At 39.3% G+C, this 12,930-nt stretch overlaps 1 protein-coding gene across 2 annotated transcripts in view; it reads right to left on the bottom strand.

The window, feature by feature from the left end:
- The window catches only part of Rbcn-3A (Rabconnectin-3A), a 732,274-nt gene that overhangs the window by 167,497 nt on the left and 551,847 nt on the right, over positions 1-12,930 (bottom strand). For both annotated transcript variants that reach the window (XM_067136957.2, XM_067136958.2), the window contains exons 45-47: positions 9,384-9,628; positions 8,947-9,162; positions 4,137-4,392 (exon numbers count right to left, since the gene is read on the bottom strand). In XM_067136957.2, coding sequence (XP_066993058.2) covers positions 4,137-4,392; positions 8,947-9,162; positions 9,384-9,628 — 717 coding nt within the window. The remainder of the gene's footprint in view (positions 1-4,136; positions 4,393-8,946; positions 9,163-9,383; positions 9,629-12,930) is intronic.

Genomic DNA, 12,930 nt, shown 5'->3' with positions numbered 1-12,930 from the left:
GTGAACTTGTAAATACACCAGCAGAAAAAGACATCCAAACACCATGAAATAAGGAATGTAAAATACAGAAATTTTGGCAATGTATTTGTCGAGGTAACATATTTAAATGATTAAAGGTACAAGACTACAGGTTAATATCTGTGCGAGAAAAGCCATCGCAAATGTACCATGCTGGTCCATTAATAACCGGTGTAATCACCTGACTGTTGAATGCAAGCATGCAAACGTGCATGCATTGTGTCGTATAGGTATTGGATGTCAGCTTGTAGGATGGAGTTTTATGCCCGTTCCACTTGGTCGGTTAATACAGGGACGGTTAATGCCAGCTGCGGATGACGCTGGAGTTGGTGTCCAATGATGTACCACACGTGCTCGATTGGGGACAGATCGGAGGATCCAGCAGGTCAAGGCAACATGTTGACACTCTGTAGAGCATGTTGGGTTACAACAACAGCATGGGGGTGTGCATTATCCTGTTGGAAAACACCCCCGTGAATGCTGTTCATGAATGACAGCACAACAGGTCGAATCACCAGATGGACGTATACATCTGCAGTCAAGGTGCGTGAGATAACCATGAGAGTGCTCCTGCTGGCATAGGAAATTGCTCCCCAGACCAGAACTCCCGGTGTAGGTCCAGTGTGTCTACGTCGTAGACACGTGGAATGCAGGAGCTCACCTGGGCTACTCCTAATCAACACATGGCCATCACTGGCAGCAAGGCAGTACCAGCTTTCATCGGAATACATAATGGACCTCCACTCCATCCTCCAATGAGCTCTCGCTTGACACCACTGAAGTCGCAGATGGAGGTGGTTTGGGGTAAGTGGAATGCACGCCACAAAGCGTCTAGCTTGGAGCTGTCCTTCAAGTAACCAATTTTGAACAGTTTGTTGTGTCACTGTGGTGCCAACTGCCACTCGAATTGCTGCTGCAGACACAGTCCGATGCACCACAGTCAGACGCCGAATACAGTGGTCCTTGGTGCCACAGGGATGTCCGGAGCCCAGTCTTCTTGTGAGCGTACCTTCTCGTGTCCACTGCTGCCAGCATGCATGCACAGTGGAGACATTCCTGCTGTAATTATACAGAATTCCAACCCCACGCAAAGTCAGTTTTTGTATTGACGGCAATATTTATGCCAAGTTATAGGTTACGTATTTATTTTATATGTAGTACAGAAATATTTAAAATAGTTATATTTGAATTAGCCTTGTCAATACACTTATTAATGAAAGAAAATTATTTAATTCAACCAAACATGTTTCAGGAATTCAACCATTCCCTTCATCAGTGGTCAGATCAAAGAATAAAACAGCATAACAATCTTTTGTTTTTACAATTCAAAAAAGTATTGTGTCCTAATACACCATGTCAATGAGTAAAGGAAACTTATGAAATATTATAAAAACGATCAATACATAAAATTTTGTTGAACTGAATGAGAATACTCTATAAATTCCAGACCAAGTTTTTCTTGTGTTTTTCTTCTTTTTGTTCCTTAAATGATCATATGCTAGTCTATACAGTGGGTTACCTTCCACACTTCTCTCATTTAAACTTGATTCAAAATTATTTTTTTGTGCAAGATAAATTTCCAAACTTTCCAAAACAGTCATTAATTTTCCCTTTTTGGCCGATGTAACAATTTTATGTCATTAGAACATTTGGAACACTGTTCTGATTCCATAGATGAAAAAAATGGTGCTAAATGGAAGCCCATAATTCTAACACATTATAATGGAACTAAAGGTGGCATAGGCACCTTAGATAAATTGAAGGCAACCTACAGTGTCACAAGAAAAGCAAACAGGTGGTCTCTTTCCTTATTTTTTGCTTTGATGAATATTGATGGAGTCAACTCATACATTATTTACCTTGGGAAATGCCAAACAAAACATTCGTAGACGTGAATTCCTAAAAGTTCTCTCATGAGAACTGTGCATGGATTACTTGACATACATGTCAACTCTTGAGAACCTTCCATGCCAACTAAAAGTCAAAATAAAATGGCTGGCTGGAATTGAAGAGGATCAAAGGCCCCGGGTGCTGCTGGCCATTGTTTTTGCTGTTCACAGTGGCAAAATCGCAAGACAAAGGTCACCTGTTCTTCATGTTATAGGTATATATGTAAAGAGCACCCGACTAACATATTTAACAAATGTGTCGCAGAGAACAGAAACGTTAAGGACAACAGTGATGCAGATGTGTGATTCAGCGAACCTGTCTGTTTCTACAATCAAGTGTGAGATTCATTATAATTAACATTGTACATTGTACTGCATACTGTTGCCCTGAGGCAAAATATAACTTTTCACTCATATAAATGGATACAGATTGTGGACAGAGGTCGTTTTACGGTACACCTTCAACTGTACAGTCAATTAAAGACATATACCAGTGAGGCCTTGTTTTTTTTTTTTTACATGACATATGGCAAAACAGCCCTGCACAAAGGTATTCCTCCTTCCACCCGTCAACATCCACGCATACCAACCACTGTTTATTTTACATGGGCCCTACCCATCACATTACCACAGGCTTCAGGAGTACCTCTGGCTCAAACTCAAAGACATAACCGACCTACGGTCGTACAGGTATACTTGCGCCTTGCAATGCGTACCCATGGCCAGTAGGCAGTAATGTTCGGTCTTTGAATGTTAAAAGCTTAGCGTAAAATCATGAAAAATCGTATATATACCCCATTATGGCAACCCACATCAGTTAAGACTTGCTGGTAGATCTAAAACACTGAACGTAAGTTGAACATTAAAGCTTGAAATTTTCTACACCAAACAAAAACGAAACATGATTCATGCAGTAAAGGGTTAAATAGTTATTTGTTGGATGCTTAAATGTACACAGATGAAACTAGCTATCACACTCTGATTTTCAAGATATATTATAGCATATTATTTAATGTGCAGTATTTTAAGCTTTGGAGGGTTACATTATTTCATTACATTTTCTATTTAAAACAGTATAAGTGGTTTCTTTTACATAAATGCCTTTTAAACCAAGCGTTATTGCCTCATTTTTTATTAAACAAACTATGGATAAAAAAAGAGGAATCAGTAACTCAAGCCCACTTTTCATAATGCCCGGTCATTGACTGTGTGTGACCATATACAGTAGAACCTCGATTATATGTTCCCGGAAACTATGCTTTCCCGTATTATTCGTTCAAATTACGTGGTCCCACGAGCATCCTAATTAAATCACGTAAAAATCCCGCATTATCCGTTCCTCGAAGAAACAATTTCCCGGATCATTCCACAATTACCTTTAATTGAGGAGCTATTTAATGGTGAGATGGCGACCCTGGTCTAAAAAGCCAGGAATAACGGCCGAAAAGATTCATCACATTGACCATGCGTCACCAAGTAATCTGCAGGTCTGCAGACCGAGCAGCGATCGCTTGGTAGGTGGAAGGCCGTTAGGGCTGTAGTTTGGTTTGGTTTAGGGGTGTTTGTAAGATTATAAGAATACATATTTCATTTTTGTGAGGTTTAGCCAAATAGTTGATGGTTCACACATTCCCGGATTTTTCGTTTTCCCATGTTATACTTTTTTTTCCGCGGTCCCTTCAAAAACGGAGAATCGAGGTTTCACTGTATGCTTTTTTTTTTTTTCGCACGACCACACAAGGGTTAATAGGACTGGGAATGAAGCGACCGTAGCAACAACAAGAAATGGATCTTTCTTGGATGATCTAAGGCTGAGTTATAATTAAATCTGTTTGGTAAAAACCAGATGTGTCACAAGTATATTTTACATGGTGACGTATGACATGGAGTGCCAAATGGACTTTCATTTTGCTCTTAAAAATCTGACGACCTCTGCCGGGTTTGAAACCATGTTCTTGGGATCCAGAGGCCAGTGATCCGCAAAGGGAGCTTAATTCAGATACACTCCCAGTATTAGTTTGGTGTGAAAATGGGAAAACATCTTCAGGGCTGCCAACAGTGAGGTTTGAAACCATTAACTCCTGAATGCAAGCTCATAGCTACGTGACCCAAATCGCACAGCCAACTTGCTCGGTCATAACACCTCTCTTGCCAAGATGAAGAAATTATACAAAGCATACATAAACTAATCAATTTCTCTATTTTATCAGCTTAGGAATGGGTACAAACCTTGCACTTCAATACCAGCTACAGAAAGAAAGTCTTGAAGCTGACACTGCGTAAGCTTCATTAGAGCCAGTCGAATGACACACCAAGAGTAACTGTTTGGATTACTATGCTCTGTATTATCATCCTTCTCAGAAGCATCCTTCACTACAGCAGACCCTTCAAAAACATCCTCTTCATCTTCTTCTTCCTCCAAATCGCTCACAATAGAATCTGCTGAGTCGTAGTCCACACACTCAGACTCTTCTGGTAATTGCGGCTTAGTCAAAAGAAAAAGCAGAACAGTAATAGCACAAGAGAACAAATTTCTGATAAATTAAAGAGCTAAATCATAGTCCATATCATGGACCCTAAATTTCTATCATAGGGCATCATTTACCACAGTAAAAAATTTGTGAATATTCGCTCCCATTATGGTCTAGATTTACTTTGGTTTTGTCAGATTTTCATACATCACTTAAACTACATTCATAAAGAGACTTACTAATAAGGTAAACACTTCTTGCTTCTAAAATGTTATGCAAAAGGATCATCTCAACTAATCAAACTCATCTCATTACCAGTTACTCATTAATTCACATAGGAACATGTGCTTCTAATGGTCACTTACTAGAAGGTATTAATATTCATCCCGTTACTTCTCCAAATTCAAAACTATGCTAAAATTTCAAATAAGCAAGTTTTTGCTCTGTTCCACGCATTCTGTGCTAATTTTTGCTCTTAAGGTACAGTGCTTTTCTAATCTTTCTTTGTCATTTCAAAGTAGCATACAGATAATAAGGACTAATAGAAATGAGGATAAGACAACCGAGAGCTAGTATTCTGTGGTACCCAAATGAACAAATGCACTAAGCATGAATTTTCATGTAACACTGTTATAACTAATCAAATATGGACAGTGAGTAATACTTCTGGATATCTATCCTCACAATGAATTTAAAACAAGATATCATTAAGATAGCAAGACCTTCTTACAAACATTGGCGGTGAAATACTGACCCACACCGCAGCACCTGTACACTGCCTGTCAAAACAACTGAAGCATCCGGAAGGGAAGGAGGAAATGAAATGAAACTTCACGTCTTGAGAGGTTATGTGATGTTATTTCAGTGATAACAAAATCGAGTCAAATTTACACAGAACTTGGCAGTATGAGCCCACTTATCAGTATGATGTAGCAGCCCCTCTGGCCTGCATGCATGTACTGATTCGGTTGGGAAGGGTGTTATAAAGCCATTTTATCCTCTCTTGATGCAAGCTGGCCCACAACTGTTGTTTGATATACTGGATACTGGCACTGGGACAGAGTTGACGTCCGAGCTGGTCTCAGACATTCTATTGAGGCCAGATCTGGGGATCTTGCTGGCCACAGAAGTACCTCAACATCACACAGAGATTTCATAGAGATTTGTGCCGTGTGTGGATGAGCACTGTCCTATTGAAAAATGGCACGATGATACTGTCGCATAAGAGGTAACACGAGGAAGCTGGATGTCTGGGATGTACCATTCTACCATCAGAGTTCCCTCAATCATTACCAGCTGTGACCTGAAGTCATCTGCGATGGTACCCAACACCATGACACCAGAAGTAACACCGCTGTGCTTCTCCAAAACATTGGAAGAATGTGACCTCCACCCCCCCCCCCCCCCCCCGCCCCCCAAGGTTGCTATGCTTCCTGGTCACGGCACTTCTCCCAACGCAGCCATTTCTGTTGTGGTGTTAATGGCAGCCTATGCGTGGGACGATAATGCCCTACTCTGGCTGCTGCTAGCCTCCAACCAATGGTGCGGGATGATACAGAATTTTGCAGGAAATCCATTACTTGTTCTCGGATGGCAGACAAAGCTGTGAAGTGGTTACGATGTGCTTGGGGCACAATACGGCAAACCTCCCTTCTGGTGGTCAGACGTGGCTGACCCCAACTTTTATGATGAGTATGCCTGCCCTCACGTTCCCATGCAGTCCAACATCGGGCCACTGTCACATCCGAATGCCCCACAAATCTGGATATTGCATGATTCGACCACCTGACCAAATGGAGACCCACAATGAGGCACCTTTCAAACTCTGTCAGGTGCTTGTAACACTGTCTCACATGAGTACACAGCATTTCAGTGTCCTTCAAAGTGATCACTCAACATCTGATGATGTTCATGCCCCTTATATACCCTACCAGGCTTGGTAACAACACTAAACACAAATAAATCTAATGCATTCTGGTGGCCATTCTACCTGTTGCAGAGAATTGCAACCCTAATTATTTACATATCCGCGGATGGTGTGAACGTGTACAAAGTTACATTGGCATCCGACCATTTCTTCTGGGTGCTTCAATTATTATTTTTATTTTTTATTTTTAATTTTTTTTTGTTAGGCAGTGTACAATTAACAAGAATAAATGACAGAATCCAGGTTCTCTGACAATGTATGTAAGATACAAAATTTTGCTATTTAATTTTGATAGATGGGCAACTTCCAAAAATAAGTAAGGTCAGCAAATAATTTGAACTTAATTAAGTTTTTCTATTCTACAGAATAGTTCACCAACAATACACAAGGTACACTTTAGTGCACTTTCTGGCTTCCATTATGGCATTCTAGCCAAGAGGTATATTCATAGGCTTCCCACAAAAGTGAGCCTGATTCAAAAGTAACAATAAAGGGTTATATCTCTGTGGTTCGCATTCCATGTAAAATGAGAGATCCCATGGCCATAATCATGATATCAACAGTCATGTAAAACTACAAGCTTGCTTGCTTTTTGTTAGCTTCCATTAACTTTTATCTCCTTATTACTAGTATCATTATACGAAGCATGATTTTTAAGTTAAGTATACTTTTTAAATATGGCCGCTGCAGCGCTTCGGTCATTGTCCAGAGCATGTACGCTCAGTACGTACATCTGGAGGCTAGCCACATACACCGTTACGGAAGCAATCATCTGATTTACGTTTGTTTGTGAATATTGAAAATGCCTCTAACAATTATGAATATGATGATGATGATGATGATGATGATGATGATGATTGTTGTTGTTTAAAGGGGTCTAACATCTAGGTCGTTGGCCCATCCTCTGACAATTAATGGTCCAACCAAGTGTAAAGTATGCGCCGTGATTTATTTTCTAAATGCAAAAGACGTAAAGCTGTTCAAATTCATTGGCAGATTAGCAAAGTGTATGGAGAACTCACTATGAATGAAGGAATGGTAAGAAAATGAGTTAGAGCATTTAAAGAAGGCCATACTAATGTCCAAAATGAGAAGCGTAGTAGTGGGTGACAGTCTGTCATTACTGAAGACTTGGTGCAAAAAGTTGAAGCTAAGGTTCGAGGAAACAGATGCTTTATAATCTCATCATTAAGTTATGAGTTGCCTGAAATTTCAAGGAGTGTTCTTTATGAAACTGTGTCAGGACGCTTAGATCATCGGAAGTTGTGCTCACACTGGCTACCGAGGATGCTGGCAGAGGTGCACAAAACCAAGCAAGTAGGCAGTGCTTTGACTTTCCTTGAGCGATACAGTAATGAAGGTGATGCGTTTCTAAGCTGAACTGTAACCGGCAACAAAACATGAGTAGCTTAAGTTATGCTGGAATCAAAACAACAATCCATGGAATGGAGACACACAAGTGCAAGCAAACAATTTCAGCTCGCAAGCTCATGTGCACTGTGTTTTGGGATAGGAAGGGTGTACTGCTTGTGGATATTCTGCACCAGGGTGACACAATAAATGCCAAGACTTATAGTGTAAAACAAAAGCTAAAGGTTTCCACCTATTCAATACTGTTTGTTGCAACCTTAAAAAAGTTACATATATTTGATGAAACTAGTTTAGGTATGCTTCATATATATATTTGTTTTTTCTTTTTATTCATGTCTTGCCTTTACTTTGATTTTGACTGGTCATGGTCTCTGGTAAGATTGAAACTAGTTTCAACAAATATATGACTTTTTTTTAAGGTTACAACAAACAGTATTGAATAGGTGGAAACCTTTAGCTTTTGTTTTATACTATATTGCTCTTCAATGTGGATAAATATGAAATTTATTTACCTATGACGCCGAGACTTATTGCGAGACCTTATATAAACTCCGTTATGCAATCCAAAAGAAATGGTGTGGCATGCTAACAAGGGGGATTCTTTTGCTTCATGACAATGCGCAACCTCACATGGCTAATCGAACCCGAGACCTCATCGCTTCATTTCCCTGAGAACAATATAATCTTCGATATAGTCCTGGCCTAGCATTTAGTGACTACCATTTACTCCTGCACTTGAAAAAGAAGACAGCGCCACATGGCCTAAAAATGATCAAGCTGCAGTGACAAGATCATTAGGCGACAGATTTTTATGAGGATGGAATTCCGAAGCTGGTTTCACGATATGACAAATGCCTAAATATGCTTGGAATTTATGCTGAGAAGTAGTTTAAGATACAGGCTTACATGTAAAAAATGAACTGTTTAAAAAAAGTTCCATTATTTTTTCTATATCAAAATGGTACTTACTTAAAAAACATGCCTTGTACAACATAAAATCTAGAATTACATTCATTAAACTGGAAACTTTCATTAGAAAGTAAATTATTACACAACTACTGGAAATTAACTATATCCTTTCACATATCACCTCATATTCTACTACAGATATACAACATTTTTTGAAATCTATCCATATAATAGCTGCTTTCCAGTGCAGCACTTGCCATGGTTTAAGTGTACAATTAGCACTACAAAGAAGCAGACCCAATTAACCACAATAAATATAGCTACTTCAGGTGGATAAAAAATGTACAAAGTATTTACCTACCTTAATCAAGAAGTAAGAGACCATTGACATTTCAGGAGAGACAAATTGCTCCCGGTACGTGGGTTTATCTTCTTTCATAAGAGGTGTACCTGGCTGACTACCAAACTGACCTAGCAATCTCATATTTAACCGTACACGCTGTTTGGTTAAGCTGGTAACAGTAGTCCACACTCCCCCCTCACTACTCACACTAGCTTCTCTTTCCAAGCTGCCACACTGGAAGTAGAAAATGACACTCAAGGAATATGGATAACAAATCACACAGTAGCAACAAGAACCACAATAATTTTAAAAATAATACTATAATTTTTATAAATTCATATATTACAAAGTAAAATGTTAATAGATTTCCATACGGATAACTAGTGAACAATTCTGATCTATTGTATTTCCATCTGTTTACAATATTCTACATTAAGTAAAAAATACATTCTAACCTGTGTTGAAATGCTGCTAGCCACTCTGAGCAACTTCTTAACACCACCTCCAAACAGTGTTGCCCATGTCTGATTAACAAACTTCTGTCCTGCCAGTCTGTACAAAATGAGGGAGTCGCACGTTGAGAGGGCATAGACTATCATGCTCATATATACTGCTACAAACGCTTCACACAGTAATATGTTTAGTCGAGGAGTATCTTCATCCTTCTCTCGAGCAAGTAATGCTCGAAGGTTTGTAACACCTATGACAATGAAAATAAAATGTGTTACATTTCTAAATATAGATTTGCACACAGATAATTACTCAAGAAGGTAACTATACCAGGTGGTTCACCCGCACAGTGTAAACTAATTTTATGCCACGCACCGTGTTTACTATAATTCTGAAATACATTGGCCTCTCTCCCTAAAAATGTTTGGTTATGGGCTAGAAAACAGGAGGAATTGTGAACACCACTATTAATTCATTATGAGTACCCTGAATGAACCTGTAAAATTAGCACAGGTACAAAGAACATGTATCTTTCAAAAGGAAGTGCACACACAGACAAGGAAAAGGTATTGTATAGGCTGGGAACTGCCCGCTGCACGTCAACCCTTGCAACAGCTCACTTGGCAGGGAAGTGGATGGAGATCAGAAAGTGAACAGGGCTCGAGGGTTAGGAGGTTCGAATCCCACGCAAGTATTTCTTTTTCTTTTATAGCCAGTTGGCTGGGATGTGGCAAGGTTGCATACTTAGTTTCCACAGACTGATTTGTTTATTTAGCCTTGAAAAGGGCTCTTGGTACAGTGGCATACGGTATGGAACCGGGTTGGAAAAAGCTAAGAAACGTGACAGGATTTCAGTTACCTATATCGTAGAATGCAGCATCTGCTTGAACTAACAAACTGTGTGGTCGATACAATGCTGTGCGTGATGTTGTAAGGACCGTCTAGTATGTTACAACATCTCCAGCCTAATGGATCCCATGCTTCAGCAATGAGCTGTGTAAGGCAAACAGTTGCCTAGTATGCATTCTGTATAGCTTCTTCATAGATAAATAACTTATCCACATACTAGTCACTGGAATACATCACGAGGCAGTGAATAAGCTTTGTGTTGTGACTTGCCTCGAAGGAGGAGAGTTCACTCAGCTATATACCTACCTGCCATCGCACGTTGTTATTGTTCCAATGTCCGGCTCCATGGAGATGATTAGCTTGCTGACCTTTGGTCACAGGGGTCCCGAGTTAGATTCCTGGTAGGGTCGCAAATTTTAACCATCATTGGTTAATTTCGCTGGCAAGGGGGCTGGGTAAATGTGTCGTCTTCATCATCATTTCATCCTCATCACGATGCGCAGGTCGCCTACCGGAGTCCTCTGACACTCCTGGCACTAAAAGCCATATGCCATTTCATATCGTTCCAATGGGGCAAATTTTGCCCTACATGTGATCTATGAAGCTTGGAACATGCATGACAGTTATGTAGTTGCCTGTGTCCTAGCCACAGATCATCATTTCCTCACCTTCGTCTAACCCAGCTTCATACCCTACACCACCATAAATACGGCCCTTTACAGGGCCAAATAAACAGATCAGTCTGTGGAACCTATGAAGTATGCAACCTTACCACATCCCAGGCCATTAAAAAAAAAAAAAAAAAAAAAAAAAAAAAAAAAAAAAAAAAAAAATTATATATATATATATATATATATATATCCCCACACACACACACACTTACATACGATTTGAATTTTTGAGCACTGTTAACTATCACATCTCCCACTGTGCCCTTGCCATGTGAGCTACTGCAAGGCTTGACATGCAGCGCACAGTTCCCAGCCTGTACAATACCTGCTTTTGGTCCGTGTGTGCACCTCCTGTTGTAATGCACATGTTCTTCATATCTGTACTCGTTTTACGGGTTCATTCGAGGTACCCATAATGAATTAATCTCTCGAGATTCCTGCTGTCTTGTACCCCATAACCACACACCTCCTTATATTACCTGGTTTAGGGAGAGGGACTGATGTATTTCAGTATTATAGTAAAAGTGGCAGGATGCATTAAACTGGATCACTGGTGGCCACCCGGTATAAACAACTATTCTTCAACAGTATTCAACTTCTTACAGTACCAGCACAATTCATAAAAAATTTCAAAAGATTTTAATTTAATTTTTGAAACTAAAATGTAAATTAGCTGGTAAAGGGTACAGTGTTTCTAAATCGAATGAAACTTTATACAACTACACCTTTAAGCCAACCATCCCAGCACGGTATGACAATCTAAAAAGACCCGTGTATATTCATCCTCTTTAAGATGACCAACCGTTTCCCCGATCAATGACCATGAATTTTGGTCACAAATCAACAATATATCTCCTTTAATACGACCAGAAAACTGTGAAAAAATATATACGATATAGTATTTTACGTACCTGAATACACTTAAATGCACTATTCTTGCAATATATGATTCTCATTGTTACTAGAGAGCAGCGAGTACGTACATGTAAGAGCAAAATGAACATTCTTTCACTGGAGGAACAAATTTCTCTTATGAAGGACACTGATAAAGATCTCAATATGATATAACGAAAGAGATTCAAGTGCAGAAAAAGTCAAATCCAAAACTATATTGCAAATCACAAATGTTATTTAAAAGAACACAAAGAAAATGAGAGTAAAGAAATTAAGAGAAGGCTGTGAAAGCCATATGAAGAAGGAACAAAGCGGTTTTTGAGTGGTTCAGTTTAGCCCGAGTTGTCATCACTTTAAGTGGAAAAATGCTGCACAAGAAAAAGCCCTCAAATTAACTTCTTATCGAGGTGTAATTAATTTCTCCACTAATAACTACAGATGGGCGAAGTGACACTATTGACTGTTTTAAAACATTCCATTCAGCACAGCGAATTTCTTCGAAGCAGTGTGTCAACACACAGCACACTTACTTCTCAGACTGCACAGTGATTTGCGATGGTGTGGTGAAACATGAGCCATGCTTCATTGCTAGGTTCAATTCAATGAATAAACTGTTTGACGTTCTGATAACGATAAAATAAGAGGTTCATGAAGTAGTTAATCAGCAATGTACAAAATACTATATGATAAATAGATTATGTACAGTAATAGTAATGAACTGTTTGCTTCTCGATGATACTAAAAAAGGGATCATTTTTACAGTTAAGGGGAGCAGCCCTGGAAAAAAAGGAAACAGGCCATTACTGTATTTTGGCTTTAAAAATAGTGGTGAATTGCCTGATTAATTTGATATATATAATGTATATGTTTTGGAAACATCCAAAAAAATTTTTTGAACTGCATACTGCAACCAATGAGTGGGAGTGGTCGACGAAATGCATGACAGATCAAGGAAATACCTCTCTGACTTTGAATTTGGTGCCCAAATAAGCATCTCAGAGTGCTGAGGGAAGTTTGGTTAAGTGGCCAGCTCACCTGTTGGGAAACTGTGTGTATTAGCCGACTTGTTCAGTGCACATATAGTGTTTACACATAGAGTTTGGTGATGTATTTCACTATCTTCTGATTCCTTTCTCAT

The sequence above is a fragment of the Anabrus simplex genome, chromosome 1 (assembly GCF_040414725.1).
Source record: "Anabrus simplex isolate iqAnaSimp1 chromosome 1, ASM4041472v1, whole genome shotgun sequence".
In the NCBI taxonomy this organism is placed as follows: domain Eukaryota; kingdom Metazoa; phylum Arthropoda; class Insecta; order Orthoptera; family Tettigoniidae; genus Anabrus; species Anabrus simplex.
This window is presented reverse-complemented; position numbering and strand designations above follow the sequence as displayed.